Consider the following 18944-nt stretch of genomic DNA (forward strand, 5'->3'; position numbering starts at 1 on the left):
CTCGCTTCTGGAGAACTTTTTTTTTGAAGCGCCGAGAACAACCCTCTAACACCCTGTAAAACTCTTTTTAGCCAATCACAAGAGCGGAAGCAGCACGAGCAAACACGTGCGGTCCAATGAGAATGCAGGGCAAAATCACTTCGTCCCGGAGCACGAGATTTCAGCTGGGCCATCGTTCATCACAAATCGTTTAATAATGATCTTGCGCAAAAATACGAAAAAATAAGAAGTGTCTTTTTAAATGCTACTTTCGATTAGTTAAATACCAAGGAGAAAACTAATAATGCTGACAATCTGATAGGAATCTGCTTCGCATAAATGACTTGCATATGCAAGTCATTTAATAACATTTCACGTTACGCTGGAATTACCTTCTGTATAACCAGGGTATATTTCCTATATTATATTTTAAATATTTGTTAGTGGAAAACGATTAGCTTAAGCTTTCTGTTAAAAATAATTGGGTTTGTGATTGGTTTATCCATTGCAATTTTACTAGTTTAATATCAGTCTACTTACTGATCCAGTTCAGATTTACTTTCACGGATAGTTTCCTTCTGATTGTTACAATAAGTAAAAAAAAACCAAAAAAAAAAAAACCGTGACATTAACTTTCTATTATCTTTGCGCATTAAATTGTGGATGTGAATCTGTTTAAGCGAGAAAACAGATGAAAGTAAAAAGGGCAAAGATTTATTGATTTTAAAAAGTTAAATAAATCTAAATACTGCACTCCAATATATCTCATTTTTTAGGTAAGGGTAGTACAAAAATCAGTCTAAATAAACCAGTGGGCAAAAACATTCAACAAGAAGTGTTCGTAAAGTGCGTTTAGATGCCCACAAGACATTCCGTGATTACGAAGTGATTACCAGTCTTTTATCGTTTTAAAATATCAACTAAAAGAGTTAGCAGATTAGACACAAAAACATCCTAAAATGCTATTTGACTTTGATTAATTCGAGCAGCCATGTTGTTAATATAAACAGTAAAGTAAGCATTTCTTAATCAATTTATAAACCAAGCGTATATGTTGAAACGGGGATTTTCTAAATAAAACATGACTCTAGTTCCTATTAATAAAACGTATTTGATGCGGTCAAATGCGCGTATTGGCTAGTCCTATTGGGAAACACGTGACTTCTTAAAAAATAACAATAATTAAAACATCGATTTAGGGCAATGCAAACCTGGTTTAATATAAAGAGAAGTAAAACACGTACAGATAATAATAATAACAATAATAATAATAATAATAATAATAATAATAATAATTGTTTTCTATAGACGAAAATGCTAAAAAAAAATATTACACGTACAAAAATGCTGTTTCAATCATTATTCTTAAAATAATCTTCGTTACCCTATTTACATACAGCTTTCGTTCTGGTTAGAAATTGCAGGTTTATTGAGTGTTTCAAGAGAAACTTTTGCGCATTATGGCCTCTAACGCGTTTGGCCAAAATTCATTCTTTGTATTTACCAACCAGTCGTGAGGCTGTAGAGTGCAGACTGGGCTGAGACAGAACGACAGCTGCAACCCAACTCGCCAAAACTAGACAATCCTAAATCCAGGGGGGGAGAAAACTCAAAAGTATGATAAATATTAATTAACAAGGCAGTCTAATAAAAGCTATGTGTGTTTATGTTGCAGTATTGAGTGCAGCTTTTACAGTGCCCCCTGTCGTGCCAGTCTGTTGGAGAACCAAATGCTCCCTTTGTGTGTGTGTAGGATTCTGCACACTACAAAAACACACAACTAAAGTGCTCTGGGCCGCACGATTACTTTTTGACAGAGTTCGTAAGTCCTTACCTGAACAAATCAAATAGAAGTCCCGATAAAGATGGGCTAAACCGAAGGATTATCATGCACTCGAGTTTAATCCCCGACTTCATAAGGAACAGTCCGACAGGCGCGCTAATATTATCAGGTAATAAACCAGCAAAAGGTGTGAGAAATGTGCACCCCATGATTTAACTGCCTTAGACTGGAAAATTCTAGACATTTCAAAAACAAAGCGATATGTTCCATTTTCGTTTATAACACACGCAATAAAAATGTAAACTCACTTCCGAATATTAAATCATATTATATGGGCACATTTTATTGCATGAGTATAGTCGGATTCTTTTTAGTGAGACATGCTGTTTTCAGGCACAGAAAGACATTTCTGTACGGCCCTTCACTACCTGCAAATTTCGTAGACTGTAATAAAGGGTTGTGGGGTGAATAGCTGTCTGCGCTTTGCGTCAAATCACTGCACTGGACACTGGAGCAGAGCAAAGGCTAATGGATCGCCAAGGAAGATTTCCGCACCCCACCTGCACCGCTGCCCCCAAATACACACGCACATTTTTACACTTATTTATGGCTGCTATTTCATTTACAATTTCTCAGATATTATGGAGAATATATGGCACCCGTAAGAATAACATTTACTTAGACTTTTTAAATACGGGCTGCTTTTACGTCTTTTCCGCACAAATATGCACAGTGCTGATTTAAGGTACAAACTTCAGGTAACTTCCCTAACCACAAGGGGAAAATCAACCACAGGATGAGGGAGTTTCTTCTGATTTACGATCTTCACTATTGTTAACGTTAGCGCTTTATACAGATCTTTTGCAACTGAGATTTACACTATGACAATTGTTTAAAGAATATGTGTAAGTATACAATATTTCTCTCTCTCTCTCTATATATATATATATATATATATATATAATATGCCTTCATAACTCTTTATCTGAGATGCTGGTAATAAATGATTTTTGAGGCTGTTAAATGAACTTCTCCTCTGCAGCAGTTTTGGTTTTGCTTTCATGCGACGGTCTCCATGAGAGCAAGTTTCATCCTGGTGCTTGATAGGTTTTGCAAATGCACTTGACAAAACTGTTCTTGTAAGAACGGTTCCAGACCAGCTGACCTTCATGTCTTAAAATAACTGATGATGTTACTTAATTACCCAATACCATATGTCTTATTTCATAGTTTTGAAATGATCCAGTATTGTTCATAGAATGTAGAATATAAATCTAAGTTTGTGTCCTAACTCTTGCTTGGTACTATATATACACTGTATACATAAAAGGTTTTTCCATAATTTGAATATGTGGCTGATATTTATAAAGTGTCTTAGTGCTTAAGGAAACAATATGTGGAACATATTACATATTATCTGCTACAGGTTGCTAGAGCTTCTCTTTTTGCTTTGCAAGTTTAAACCCTCTTCCCTCTTCCTCAATCAAGTCTACATACCTATATGAAAAAATGACAACCTCCGTTCAGCTTTAAATTTATAAGTTCTAGTTTGAAAGAAGTCTGGAAACCTGCCAAGAAAGCAGACAGGATTAAATTATTGTCCTTAACACAGTTCTGGCCATGTCATTCCATTCACCTGGTCTTAAAAAGATTTACTTTCAGATATACGTAGTGTGGACTAACATAACGTTTTTTTAAATAAACTTTTATTTCTTTTGGTGTGATATGAGGCATGAGACATGCCCTGAAATAAATAGAAAAATCAGACGAACATAAAATTTCAAATTATAAATGTAAAAACACTCAAACATTCTAGAAATTTACCCCCTACAGTATAAAACATTGTTCACTCTATATCCCTTTATCCACATGCATCAAATTATGTCAGCTGACAAATGGGAGATTAGGAAAAGCCCACACGCTTCCTGACCTCCTGCATCACTGGGGTTGCCAGATTGCGGGCTTTCTCTGCTCCCTTAATTAACACACTCTCCAAGTGGCTTCGGTCAGCCTTTAGTCTTTGGATCTCCTGTCTGATCGGCTCCAGTCTCTGCACCACAGCTTCTGCCACAACAGTCTTGTACTTGCCAGTGTCTAGCCCTTTGGCTGACTTAACCACATCCTCCACAGTCTCGCCTGAGACAGCCGCGTGGATGGACACCAGGTTGGCTACACCTGGCCGGCCCACGGGGTCAAAGGTCACCTCGGATGTGAAATCAGTTACAGCTCGACGGATTTTAAATACTATGTCGTCAGGAGTGTCGGTAAGGAATATGGTGGCTAACTTCTGTGGATCTGACTTAGACATCTTAGAGGAGGGATCTCTTAAAGATTTCACCTTCCGTGTAGAACCTGATAGAGAAAAGAGGAAAAAAGATTAAACTGATGCTAAAACATAACACTGAATAAACACTTGACTGTTTTACAGTAATCATCACAAGACAGGTGCAAGTAATGAGATACACAAACAATATTTTAATAAGGAGGGTGACTTTTAATTAAAATTGCTTTGGGGTAAAACAATTGTTCTGTTTTCCCCTCTTCCTCACCCTACTCGTCCCATGACATACTGTAGATGAGTCAAAAGGATGTTGATACTTTATCTAATAATTACTGTATCATCTCTAAAGGTTCCCTGCTTTTAGTACTTGCACTTCCATACAAGTCCAGTTTAGGACTCATAATGAGACCAGCAATATTTTTTTCATATCAAGTAAAAAAAAAAAGAAAAAGAAAAAGAAGAGCACTGTTCCAGGCCCATCATTTCCCCATCAAAATTAGATGTAGATTTCACCAATCTATTATCGTTGCATTACGCTGAAAGAAGAGGAAGGAGAAAGCCCTTTAATCAAAGTGCCATGGCATGCATGATTGGATTCATATTGTGTTCATATGATGCAGATAATTGGAGAGCATAAAAGGGGCTCCAAGAGGAGCTTGTCCTGCTGCTATTTTAACGTAGCCATCTGACTGACCAAGTAAAAGGATATGTTTCCCTATATACGGCTGATTGACCGTGCATGCGTGCATGTGCATGTGCATACACTGATGAAACACACACTGCTAAAGTCACAGAGAGAAACAGTAAGAGTGCATTTTATTAGTGCTGACTACACAAGTTCATGTTCATGAAATCAGTTCGGGATTATTGATTTGCTTTTAAGTATGTTTCAGACCATATATCGGACCTAATAAGGGGAAAAACAGGTTAAAGAAATTAATTTTACTTATAATAACCAAACAAATAAATGAATAAACAAACAGATTACCAAGACTTACTAAGCAGCGCTTGAGGTTCAGGAAAAATCTCTCCAAAACTGTTGTTAAAGATACGGGCTAGGTCCTGGGCTAATTCTAAGTGCTGGATCTGATCCTCTCCTACTGGTACATGTGTGGATCTGCACATAACATCATTAGTTTAAATGTTAATCAATCAGTTACCAGCACTGTTTACACCATGTGCAGCAAACACAACAGGTCTTACTTATATAGCAATATGTCTGCAGCCTGCAACACTGGGTAGGTATACAGACCCACACTTCCTTCACTCTTCTGCTTACTCTTCATCTGAGAAAAGCAGCAGGAGAGAGAGAGAGAGAAAGAGAGAGGGGAAGAAAGGAAAAGAGAGAGGGGGGGGGGGGTAATAGTAAATCATATGGATAAAAATACACAGATGAATAAAATTCAACCCCAACACAGTTTCTATAGAGATTTTCACTATTTTTCATGTATTTGTTCATCTGTACAACAATCTCCCTCTGTTTCACACGTTAACACATGCAGGCTGCATTCAAAGAGCGTTTTCCGCCACGTTTAACGTGCACTCAGCTGTTGAGTAAACAGCAAGGACTTTTCCCTGCAGCGATGAGAGGTTGCTCGGCTGCTGCCTGAGCATTCCTATACACACACACACGCACGCACACACACAATAAAACCGAGCTGTGCTTTGGGAAAGTCAGACACCTCTCCATCCCTGCCAGGTGCCAAGACACGGTACAGCAGGTTCTTATGAGATCACAGTGAAAACCCAAAGACCTTGGCACTAGTCATGACCCTCCTCTTTTATGTTTTGCCGGTGACTAAAGAAATATGAATTAGTACTTGAAATCCAAAAAAATCTTCACTGAGAATCATTACCTTCCACTGAGGGAGGTGACGTAAACGAGGCATGCTGGTCAGACAGCCCAGGATCCAGGAGAGCTCAGCATGCTCCGAAACCTGCACAGGACATAATGCATTTCATTAAATCTCACAAAAATACACCACAGATGCTTTCATATTCATAACGCCTTCCTCAAGGCCTACTGTGTATAGTAACATTGTGGAATAAATATACGCATACATGACTGTGAGGAGAAAAGTAATCCTTCGACATGGAGACGCACATGTATGGAGACACACACACACACACACACACACACACACACACAGTAAGGAGCCTCTCTCTTCCTCATCTGCTCTAATAACTCAAATGCCATTAAATCGGCCCATCCTCAGGGGCTTAAAGAACACGGACACTTAAAGAGGTCTTTGCCTCATGCTAAAACCATGTGATAGACTCATGCGGGGTTTTTGCTGCTGTACCTCCTGCCAAAAACTCCAGTCGAGAGAGGAAGAAACGAGGCACTAAACCCCTCTGCTTCAGAAAATTAAAGTTTATGGGTGCTGGCGACGTGATCGCCATCTCACTCGATTACAAAAGGATTCTAAAGACCCTGATGTAAACCACAGCAGGAATGAACATTAGGGGTGATTTTACACCACTTTGTGAAGTATTTGTTTAAGCCAAGCTAATATATGTGAGAAGGTGTGAGCCGGGAAAGACTAAAGAAAATGAAACGAGTCCATTTTCAAATACAAAACAGCAGCCGGGCGAACAGTTAGTCTGCCACAGAGTTACATAACTTGGTAAAGAACAAGTTAGCACGGCCCCAGAGAGCACAAAACATTAACACTGATTATTCCTCTTCCATATCAACATTAAATTGAGAGGTTGCATTTTATATGCACGGAAATTTATGGGACAGTTCCTGTAACTCCAAACTGACAGAAATATCCGTATAAATCTCACTCTCTGGTGTGTGAATATTATTCCCGTAAAAAAGGGGTGCAACCTTCAAATCACACACACACTTTTTAGATCTGACTGATTTTAGATTGTCACCATTTTTTCAATGAAGTCAAGTGTTTTCTTTGGACAGCCTTTTTATTTTTACATGTGGAACAGTCCTGTGCTAGTGTGTTCGATGGGAGGTCTTTAGACCTGCCAAGATATGTGGCATGAAGTTAAACTGGAAAAAAAACAGAAGTGTGGGAGAAAAAGAGAGAGAGTGCATTTGTGCACACATGCAAACCTATTTATTTACTCGCAGTGTCACTAAAATTCTATCATTTCAAATAAATGTGCGCGCACACACACGCTTCTCAGGTATCTGGAAGCAAGACCTGCCCAAGCTCATCGTCGAAATAAGGTTAGATGAAGAGTTTTAAACGCTGAGCTGCTGAATACTGAAAGTCTATTATTATCGTCTCCGCTTACTTCATGTGGCTTTCTTTGAAGTAAAAGATGGAAATGGTTTCGAACATTTTCACTGACTCAAGGATTTATTGAGCCCAGTTAAGATAGGCATCAGTTTAAACAAAATAAGCATTGAAACAAACCTCAATTAAATAAACATTTACTGATGGCAAGGATTCTCGCTGACTCTTGATTGGTGAGCATGATAAATGAATCTCGGGCCATTTCTTGGATGAAAACATCCCATTTATCATTTTCTTGTTGAGTTAAATATAAATAAGTAATAAAAACATCTAGATATAGAAAAAAGAGCTAGATATAAAGTAAAAAAATAGTTTATTTCCTCCTTTTCTGACATCATTGCTGTTTGACTGCCTTAAAATCTTGAAAAAAAAAAAAAGTGTTCGGCTCTGATTACAGTAATGCAAAAAGCTGCTGCGTTTTCCAGAGAGATGCGAGACTGACCACAGACTGCTGGAAAAGGATGGAGCGTGTGGGGTCAATGCCACAGGCCAGCAGGCTGGCCGCCATGTCCAGGATGTTGTTCTGTAGTAACTCTGGGTTCTGAGGCTGAGTGATGGAGTGCAGATCAACGATGCTGTACAACACGGAGCTGTACTCGTTCTGCATGGCCACCCAGCACTCCAGAGCACCAAGGTAGTTTCCTAGGTGAGGAATCCCTGTGGGCTGGATTCCTGAGAACACACGCCCTCCATGGAGGCCCTAAAGATAGAGAAAGAGAGAGAGAGATGAGTAACAGTAGATATAAGCCAATAAAAAAGATGAAATTCAGACATAATAGAGAATATTCCTAACATATACAGATAGAACATCTAGATATGAAAAATAACTAAACATCCATTAGAATAATACCTGGGGAAGAACTAACAAAGGTTAATATTATAAAAACAGGAAAAAGAGAAAAGGTAAATAAGAAGGCACCTGCATTGACCCAGGATAATTAGCTTGGGAAATACAGGAAAAATTGTGCAATGGTTTAGAGACATTCTCAAAATGATCAGTCTAAAGCATGTTATTAAATTAAAGCAGCAGAGCACATGCAGCCCTTGGCCAATGAGCTTTTAGTGTTTTAAAAGCTGCATGTTTAAAAGTTAACATTCACAGTAGTGAAAAAAAACAGAGGACTCGATATTACACATTGTACAGCAAACTGGGAAAATTATAATTGATTTTTTAATACATAGACTTCAAATAAAAAAAATTTTTAAGGGAGAGAGAGGCAGCTTTCAACTAACGGATCCTTCTGTGAATATCGTTCTGAACGAGCCAGGCCGCGCTCAGGTCTGGCACTGCTTGCTGAGAGAGTGCCAGGCTAAGCAGCTTGATCCCATGTAGTCATGGCACTCTGCCCATCCTTCAGTACAGCGAGCTGAGGTGAAGAGGGCACAGGGAAAAGTAGAGAGCTATTGTAAACCAACCAGCACAAGAAAGAACGAGAACTACATTTATTTAAGATGGGTAGTGCTGAGCGGGGGAAAAAACGATAAGGATTAAACTCTACAACATGATGGACTTTGAGTATAAAGAATCATTTATGGGTCCATTGTTGCACAGTGACTGGGTGATATAATCCACTTTCATTTCTTGCATTAAGTATTTTTTCTTGTAACACTCGTTCATTTAAAACCTTGGGTAATTTAGCACAGCCAAACCACCTCCAAGCATATTTTTGGACAGTGGAAAGAAACTTGAGAACCTAGAGGAAACCCACACAGACAACACAGAAAGCGCTACACAGACAGTAACTCTATCTTAGGATTGAACCAGGGATGTTTCTCAATGCACCAGCAAACATTGAACAAAATTATTATTGTAATATGTTGTGATGTGATGTTCAAGTACTGACATGTTTAATATATCTCTTAAAGTTCCTCCCTTCAGATTATCCTTCTGAGAATGAGTTGTACGGTTTAACCATACAAGCATAGCTTCAAGACTTTGCATTAAATGACGTGTTATGGCTTGTTGAACGTCTGATATTAACCCCTGATCTGGGATTATTTTGGCTTGAGGCTAGTCTCCATCTCCCTGAACATGACAACTAATGCAGAGTTATTAACTGGCCGGCTTATTAATGCTACAGCTAAGTGAGCGGTGATTGCGCTGTGGCCTGGATGCAAAGGGCCTCTCAGAGGTGTCAGGAGTAATTTGAGGGTGTATAGTCTGAGTCTGGCTAATGTGTGTTCTCACCTCGCTCTGACAAACCAAATGCATGTTTCCTTTTCCCCTTCAGGCAGCTATTACCCTCTCAGACATGGTAATGTGTCATTTGAGACAATCATGCATAAGCCGAAACAAGGCTAACCCCAACTACCGGAGGAATAATCATACTATCAGAGCTCAAATCTACCAACACCTAGAAACCTTTGACCTTTATGAAGAGGGCAAAAGTCTGACTGTTTTACTAAAACCATAGCACTGTTATACAAAAAATATATTTTTTTTTAAAAATGGTAACAATTAGATTTAAGCTTCACATGCTTCACCAGCAGAGTCTCTGCAATGCTCAGTGCCAAGTCCGCAGGGGGTTTGAACATATTTCTAACAAGCCTGTGTCTCTCATTATTTATATCGCTGACCCGTCTAAGAACTTGGAAGAAGTTGCCAGGTGCTGTTTCTCCGATGGGGAAATGTTCGGAGGTGTTCACACTGAGAGCGGACCAGATGCAGATGGAAACTTGCATTCGCCTCAAACGTACTAGTTTTTTTTTTGCGCACATTTTTTTTCTTTTTCTTTTATAAGCTCATATAACATTAACGGTTCTCCTTCGGTCCTCAGGCTTCATCAGACAGCTAGGCTGCACACACTGTTTCTGCATGTTCACATAAGAGTGTCATGGCTCATTAAGCTGCTCCTCTTCCGTAACACGCCATGCGAATAAATAAATAAAATAAATAAATCAGAAATACACAGAACAACGTGTCTATTTTAATAGATCCCCATCCCGTCATCCCGTCCGCCCGGAAATGCACGACGACTGGCTCGATGCTTCCTTCTGTCTTTATCAAGTGGGAGAGCTATCTCTTAACCCTACAGATTTAAACGGCCATCCACTTTTCATCGCCATCATATCTTTCTGCTAGTTCTGACTGAAACATTTACTTCCTTTTTCCCTGGTTTGTTCTTGACGCCAGCCAGCAGGTTTATAGTTGTAACTGTGTGCTCTTTCCTCGTATTTTACACAGACAGGCGCGATGCTGCAGTACTGGAGCAGGCGATGAAAGTTTTCTCCACCAGCATCCAGCATACGGTGTATGCATTAGCCTGTACTGTGTGTAAGTATCCGACACCAACAGATTTCAGAGTGTGAAAAAGCAAGGTTATTAATCAATAACAATCAATCGTCCATCCTGCATTTCCAATAAAAAAAAGAAGCCCAGAGGACACTGTAGTGTTTTTAGTTTCATCTGTAATACATTGCTCATTTCCACAAAGTGAAGACGTTGGAAACATTAGCAATAGGTACGGAAAACCAGCGTCAGATCCACCACTATGCAAACGGCATCAGCTCCAAGAACAGCTCCACTGAATGCTAAAACTACTAGTTTTAGTTGTTAGGAAAAAAAACTATTGGACCCTATAATTTATTGTACATGATTCTGTTTCCATTGGTTTTTCGTGTTTGTGTTAGTACACTAACAGGCTGAAACTTGTTTTAAAGCTTTACAATCTGCAATAATACATCAGGTTTGGGAAACAAGGTAATGCAAGTGTGTATGTGTGAGTAAATATCTGTGAATAAAATGTATTAAGTGCAAGAGGAACTGAAGTGCCTTAAAAAAAGGTATATGACTAGTATATTAAAAGTTATGCCATGGAACAAAAGAGTTCTCAATTCTGATTGGTCTAAATGTTGTTTAGTTGTCCACAACAGCTGGTGACGGGTGATATGGTGTCTAGGCAAATCACGGGTTTTATATTACTCCAGGCTCTCCTTGTACCACGTTTGGTTTCTGTGGAAATAAATCAAATAGAGATGTGTAATATAGATGTTCAGAGGTGGATGATAAATGTAACAACAGTTAAACATTTGCTTTGTAAAATTTAAATGTAAATCAGTTCTTTTGCAACTATTTAGAGGGCAAGATGGTAGCTCATTGGGTTAAGGCTCCAGGGAACTGATTAGAAGGTTGGTGGTTCAAGGACATAACACATCATGTCTGACTCTACATGCTAAGCTGGGTTATGTGAGGAAAAAAAAGTGAAGAAAAAAAAAGAATCTTCTCTGTGAATTCTGTGCAGTAATGTGCATGTGACAAATCAAGGCTTAATGTATAATAACAATAAATGCAACAAACATAAAAATAAATAAATTTGGACAATACTTTTTATATTTTTTAGCATTGGTAAATGGCTCTGGGCGAATGTGGTTTCAAACACCAAAAGACAAACACAATCTGTTTTTTGGGATTACTGTAGGTTAATGTAATAGTGTAATTGGTCAGTGTAATAGTTTTAGTGCAAAAGTGGTACCAACTTTTGTTTATATACCACCCAGAATGTTTAACAATACCAACCGAACCATTTACTGCACACTACTCCTATAAGAATCCTCTCTGTAAAGAATCCTCAGCTTATCTAAAAGAGCACATGGTCCATTTAGAGCAAAGAAAGACTGGAGAGAAAGGCACTACTCGCACTGCTTCTACAATCCGTCTGCACCCTAGCAAGCAGAAAAACACACAGAACTCACTGTTAGTGTGTGTCAGCGTAGCCTTTCGCACCCTATTAAAACAGGCATCATGCTGAAAAACACAGCCGCTCCTGCAGCCTCCCTCCCACACCTTCTCACCCGACCCTGCTGGACCAAACTACTATCAAGTCGCTGCCTAACTGAAATACTATAAACTGAGAGTTTAGAGGTCCTACTGCTGCTTTTAAAAGCGTGATGCATTGGGGCACCGTGTGTTTTCTCTGCATTGAAACACACTCAGCTTGAAGCAAAGTGCGAATGACCTAAAATAAAAACAGTGCGAGCAGAATGAAAGGGATCTGGGAGGGGGAAGAAAGAGACGCAAAGAAAGTAGCTGATGAACAAGCAGGAGAGCGAGAGAGAGAAAGAGAGAGAGAAGAGGTATTTTAGGGGAAGGGGGCAGTGTTCCTGAGGTGGAGGTGGTGGTGGTGGAGGGGGTGACGAAACGTTTGATTAAATCTGTGGTTGACATTTCGGACAGGTGAGATTGATGAGGTTCCTCTGCACTTCACACTGTGCGGAGAGTGCAGGAAGAAGAACAGAAACGTGCAGTGTGGAGAGCCAGGGCCAGGGGCCCTCTCGCACCGTGGGGTCCCCAATCTGATTAATGGCGCTGAAGTCCCTTCAAAAACAGAGCATGCAGGAGAACGGGCTGTGCCGCTCTCCAAAAATAACCAGGCCAGGACAGCTGCACCACTACGCACCACTGCTTGACAAGCCCATGGGGCCGGAGGCCTAAAGCAGAGTCAGATCTGTTTAGCGCCACTGACTTTTATTACTATACCATTCACACACTGCTGATCATCTTACAATAGCCGCTAAATAGATAATAATTATTACTGTAAAGACTTAATATTTGGATATAGATATTTATAGAAGCAAAAAAAAAAAAAGAAGAAGTGCAAAATCCCCCATTTGAGCAAAGGGCAGTATGGACAGACATATAGCAGTAGCTTAATGATAAAAACTGCAGGTTTGTCCATCAGCATGAGAGATTTTTGCTATTAAATTAAATGCCAGTTGACGTTTTAACTTTGAGAGAAAAGACTGAGGTGTTACCCAACTAATAACACATCGGCCACATAAAACCCAGAGCTGAACAAAAATAATCCACGCACACCTCATAAATTTATCAATATATAATTACGTTAAACTCAGGTGAAGCTTTGGCCAACATCCTATTCTCCCGCTGACCGTCTTTTCCCATTGCTCAGGCTGTCTAATTTCCTCCAGTACAAGCAGCAAATGTTGACTTGAGTGCAACCCAAAAGTGTGATACCAGATATTCTCCTGGTACAATTTAATTAAAAACGTCAGATTTCCTGAAAGTGCAAGTATACACGGAGGATGACGCAAGACAGGAGTTCAGAGCCAAAACACAATGACTAAATTATCTGGGAAAAAAGAATATTAATAAATCCAAAACATCCAGGGATGGTTTTACGGCTGCATACATTCCTCAATGTGACGAACCTAAAAATAACAATGCAGGGTGAATTAAAGTGCTTAAGTGACATGTAAAAACAAATTATTATATAAATTCTGTAATTCATTATAATCATAATCAGGTCTGTGTAATATACGGTTCTCTTCCTCTTGTTCTTTCTCCTGCGTACTGTTGAGAGTCGGGTTAATGGTTTTAACTGACATGAGAGTGAGTGCGTCTGGAGCTTATGGAGAATTAGGATCCGTTTCCTCTGTGTAAAGGCACAGGGCTGACATGACTGATATCAGCCATTAAGACCACAGGCGATTAAGAGCTGCATAGGGAACGCCATGTTTTATCACACAGTCAGAGCTCTCAGCCCACAGAGGCCCATTGCCATGCAATACAACACGCACAAGGCCAAGCTGAACAATTTCAAATATTCACTTAGTATGAAGAAGAGAAAAAAATGGAATTACTTTGGATCATGTATATGAAGAATTAACCCCTTAATCTACAGAGCATTGCAGACAGCTCAGTGATGTACATCAAGAGTTTTCTTTAAACAAAGATTTGATATTTATAACTAAAGACGACTTTATCATCGACTTTAAAAATGGAGCTATTAAAAAAGTGGAGAAAATCTTTGAGCTATTCTGTCTGTTTTACATGCACTAGGGTTATGTAAGCTTAAATCAAAACCCGTGTCAGCCACAACTGTTTACTTAGCATCCGAGATTTTATTAGGTTAAGTTTCCAGTTCCAGACATTCTGAACATGGAGCATATAGTTCACATCAATATTAGTCTACCATGGCTAAAATGTCTTTTCATAAACTCTCGCTGCCAAGAATACGCTCAATGTTTTGACGCACATAACACCTTGGGGCATTGTGAATGTCTGCGTTTGTGTTCGGTTGCCCACATTTGGAGAAAATTAAAACAAACGAAAACACCTCATTCCTGATGTTGTTGCTGTTAATGAAGGGGTGATGTGATGGTTTTGAGAGCTTACTATTACTTGCCACTAGATCTGTGGAGCGCTCACCCCCTGCCGTCACGGCACACACCTCTCCAGCATCCCTAGCGACATGCTGCCTAACAAAACACAGACGGGTTGGCGGTCAGCACACATTCCATCACACCAAGTGTGCAGCAGCCATCAAGTAACTCAGCTCGTCAATCATGTGCAGAGACAGGCCTGAACACTTCAAACACTCCAGAGCACACTTATGTCTCCGCAATTAGGCCATTGTTACACTTAATCTCAGCTGCATTTGAAACAAGTAACTAGGGTTTAAAGTACATTAAAATACAGAGGTGTAGTCGGTTCATGCGTGTAGGAAGCGTTTTAATAGAGAAATTTAGGGAAAGATCTTTTTTTATTCTAATAACACATGCACTGATATTTAGCGTTCATAATGACTATTTGCTAAAACAGTTATTAACTATAACTAATAGCTAAAAACTAAATATAACATAAAATGGTCACTCAGTGGCCACTACATTAGGAACTCTCATGTTATACCTACACGCACATTAACTACTCACTTTATCAGGTGTACCTGCTATATGCAGGTGCACTTTGTATTTGAACTAAGCGGTCTGAACCTGACAAAGCTCCTGTGCACAAAGTGAGCACCATGTTTTGGCACAATTAATATGGAAGAACTCCACACAGCCCTGATGTCAATCCCTCTGAACAACTTTGTGATGAACTGGCATGTGGAGTACACCCCAGGCCACCTCATCTGATCTCATAAAATGTTTCAGTACTGACTGAATAACAGAGAAGTAATTAAAAAAACATGTATAACTCTGTGGATGAACCAAAAAATGATCCGCACTCCGTTACATTAAAACTTCTCTTGGTCTTATCTGTTCAAGGCTACTATCTCCCAGGTCACTGCTGTTCGGTGTCCATCAGTTTTGTATATGCGGGTCGGCCAAAAATAAACTCTCCACTTGTGATTTATAAGGAAAAAAATTATGAAAAAAAAAAAAAAAAAAAAAAAATATATATATATATATATATATATATATATATATAGTTTTGTTTAGTTTTTTCAACTCTAAGTAAGGTGAAAGCATTCCTGGTGACGAGACTCTAAGATTCAACCCTATGAGAGAGGGTAAGCAGCAGGGTATGGAGTGAAAACATCCTCAATCGCCGCCAGGAGTTCAAAAGCCAATCATCAGCTAGAAATTTGATGCTTACAGTTTTCTGAGATTCTCAAGGGACGGTACTGGAACATTATCAGGAAAAAGGTTCAACAGTGCTTGTAACAGTGTAATGCTCAGTCGAAACTTTGAATTAAATGCAGAAAACTGCTGTCCAAGGGCATTGCGATCTTGCATGACCTGCAAAGCCACACACTTCTGCCCACACTGTCGACACTCGTTAAAGTCCCTCCTATAGTCCTGATCTTCCTCCCTCTGAATTTCATCTGTTGTATTTGTCTTTTCTAAAAGTTAATTAAAATAAATTCTAAAACTCAACCTCGTAAATGTGTAATAAAATAGAGTACCTAAAACATTTGTACCCTATGGTATGTACAACTATATTATAAATAAGAAGAAAGCTATTAAGGGAAAACTATTTCAGCCATTTGACCTTGCTGTGACCTTAACCCTGTTAGGATCGATTCCAAAATCTAATCAGTTCATCTCCTGTTTATGCTCATAACTTGTAATACTGGAATTACCATTCTGAGCAGTGAGATAGATAAATGGACAGACAGATGACCCAAGAATACATGTCTGCAAGCAGACCTTCGCCACTTTTTACTCAAAATCATTCAAAGGCTTAAGAGAAATGGACCACCAAAAAAATATATGTAACTGTCACCACAGTCGGGTGACAATGGACCACTAAAAACAGAGGCAATCCTGTTATTACAGGTTATTACACATGTACTGTACCAGCACCACTACTGTTTTAGCGTCAAAGCTATACAGGCAATAAAATGATGCCTGGTGATGCAGTTGTCCAGGGAAAAGGCAGGGATAAAAATTTGTGCACAGAAAGAGATGGGATATAATCAGTTATTGCACACCTACAAACTGCACTAAATTTTTGTTTTTTGTAACATTTGGCAGCAACTAACTGGCTTATATAGTAAAAACACAGAATTTGTTCCTCATCATGAACAAAATGATTGTGTAATTCTTTTCTGTGTGTAATTTGTTTTTCTGCTTTCATTTTTAAATAAAGTTGTAAATGTGATGGGTATATAATATAACTACTATACACCACAGGGGGGAAATTATGCTTATGTATACTAAAAGTATAGTAACAAGGATTTTCCGGCACTTTTTAAAGAAGTAGATTAGGTTTTAGACTAATTATGATAATTGCTGTACAATAGCATACAACTACTGTATCATGATTAGCTTTATAAAAATCTAAATGACAGGGATGATGCATCACTCATGATCTATACCATTTACTACTATATCGCAGGGGGCCTGAAGCCTATTCCAGAAGACTTGATTTGGAGCACGAGGCAGGGTACACCCTGGCGGGCACACACATACACACACTCATTTACACTACAGGCAATTTGGAAATACCATGTAGCCTAATCTGCATGTGGGAGGAAACCATGAATGATTTGAAACATGAGGAAAACTACCAAGCACACACATTTCCTTTGATGGAAAAATTATTTCAACGTTGGTCTAGCCAATTCACTGAAGACAATAGTGGAGCAAAACGTTAATAAAATAAGTAATGCTGAAAATGAGCTACTGCATAATCAGGAATTTATACTGCAGCACTACACTGAAAAGTGTGAATTTGCCTAGGCTCTACTAACAAACTTCTCTATATTCTGATCTGATGTATTCACCACAGCACTGATTTACAGGAACTTGTGTGCTATAAAACCGCCTTTAGATCAGCATTTTGCATCTTACAGTATGAATGAAGATCAAAGTTATTACATCAGAAACAGAGGCAGAATCAGGGTTTATGCACCAAATATGTTGACACACAGGAGGAATTTGATTCCGGCTGTTTGTGGCTCTCAAAGTACGGACCAACATAAAACACTGTACGGTTGTTATAGACACGACACTATACATATTAAGTATACAACATTCAATAACTATAGATGCTAACTGCATTTCATTGGCTTTGTATATGTACAAATTTAATCTATGTAGTTTAATCTAATCTAATCTAATCTAGATATTGTCAAGTTCAACTGTTGATGTCTAAATGGACAAGTTTAATGTTTTAACGTTAATTGTTAGGCTATTCTCTTTTATTAAGAAGCTGCTAAGCACGATAAAGATCACATTATGATGCGTCTCAAAGTCAGAAAAACAAGTCCGAGCTTCCTGAGTATTTCGGAGTTCTATCATGCACAAACTCATTCCTGCACATTTGTTCGATGCTTTATGTAAAAAAAAAATAAATAAATAAAAACACCACCATAAATACTTATAGTTTCAAGTTAAAATTCAGTCATACCTTCACTTCGGACGCCTTTTGGGTACAGAATGATCTGTTTTTAACGTTGTTTTTTTGAATGAAATATAATAGGTGTCTCATTCTCCGACTCATGGAAGCCGCCATCTTGAACTCACGCGCACCGGCTTGTACGGTGTCCCGTAAGGTCCATTCGGCCCTAAAGCAAACTCATTACAGCACCACTTTACATTACAAAGTCCACATTTCATTATTTAAAATGATATATTTTAATAAATGTCAGTATTTGTATGCAGACAGTTTACATAACATATAGTACCATCACAATTGTAATCTAAATCATTTCCTCAGCGTTTGGTTATAAAATAGAGACACTGCATAGCTCCTTTGCGATCCAGCACTCAGTCCACCCTACTAGATTAGCTCCAGGCCTAGATTATCTTACATCTTTCTTGCTTCAGATCTTTTATTATTCCTTCAGCCACATCTGCTGTTCATTTCTCCCACCTTTCCATCTGGTTGTATTTGTATAATTCCATATTCAGGTTCTTCTCCTCCGGCAGTCAGCATTCTGTCTCATGAAACTCTGATATCTGTATGTAGATATAGCAGATGTACTTCTGTGCTGTGCTGCGTCTCTTACCCTCCTGTCCTCGTACAGACTTCTAGCCTCTGGGCTCGGTTTCCTGGACACCAGTAGATATTTTTCACTTAGCACTTCCATTGTAAAGCTCTTTCTATCAAAAAGTGCATGATATTTTTCCTTCCTTCACTTGCCCTTTGCTATTCCTTTCCAGAAGAGATGGTTTAATTTAAATCCAGCCTTTTCTTACATTTTCCTCTACCCTAATTCCTGCAACAGTATTTTGAGTATTAAATTTACTTTGCCGCACGATGGCTTAGTGGTTAGCACTGTCGCCTTGCACCTCCAGGTTCTGGGCTCGGTTCCCACCTCGTGGTCCTGGAGGGGTTCGCATGCTCTCCTCATGCTTCAGTGGGTTTCCTTTCACAGGCCAAAGACATGCAGATTAGGGTAATTGACATTCCCAAATTGCCCATAGTGTGTGAATGCACGTGTGGATAAATGAA

At 39.0% G+C, this 18944-nt stretch overlaps 1 protein-coding gene across 2 annotated transcripts; it reads right to left on the reverse strand.

Moving 5' to 3' along the window:
- Positions 1-3328: 3328 nt before the first annotated feature.
- wars2 (tryptophanyl tRNA synthetase 2, mitochondrial) lies at positions 3329-18032 on the reverse strand. 2 transcript variants are annotated; one of them, XM_053497377.1, is made up of 6 exons: positions 17898-18032; positions 7746-8003; positions 5900-5980; positions 5247-5329; positions 5042-5160; positions 3329-4114 (listed from the first exon to the last, which is right to left on the reverse strand). In XM_053497377.1, the coding sequence occupies exons 1-6, from the start codon at positions 18000-18002 to the stop codon at positions 3666-3668; spliced, it is 1095 nt and encodes a 364-aa protein (XP_053353352.1). In that variant the 5' UTR covers positions 18003-18032; the 3' UTR covers positions 3329-3665. The 2 variants fall into 2 exon arrangements, with proteins under 2 accessions (XP_053353352.1, XP_053353353.1); XM_053497378.1 differs by lacking the exon at positions 17898-18032 and adding an exon at positions 14436-14494.
- Positions 18033-18944: the final 912 nt, after the last annotated feature.

This window comes from Clarias gariepinus, chromosome 5, assembly GCF_024256425.1.
Source record: "Clarias gariepinus isolate MV-2021 ecotype Netherlands chromosome 5, CGAR_prim_01v2, whole genome shotgun sequence".
NCBI lineage: Eukaryota > Metazoa > Chordata > Actinopteri > Siluriformes > Clariidae > Clarias > Clarias gariepinus.

What these genes read in the sequence shown, in the direction of transcription:
- wars2 (XM_053497377.1), bottom strand. Translation starts at nt 18,002, where the DNA reads ATGGCGGCTTCCATGAGTCGGAGAATGAGACACCTATTATATTTCATT. An exon ending in TCCTTTTCCAGCAGTCTGTG is followed by an intron (nt 5,981 to 7,745) that starts GTCAGTCTCGCA and finishes TGTCCTGTGCAG; the next exon opens with GTTTCGGAGCATGCTGAGCT. An exon ending in GCAGACATATTGCTATATAA is followed by an intron (nt 5,161 to 5,246) that starts GTAAGACCTGTT and finishes TGTTATGTGCAG; the next exon opens with ATCCACACATGTACCAGTAG.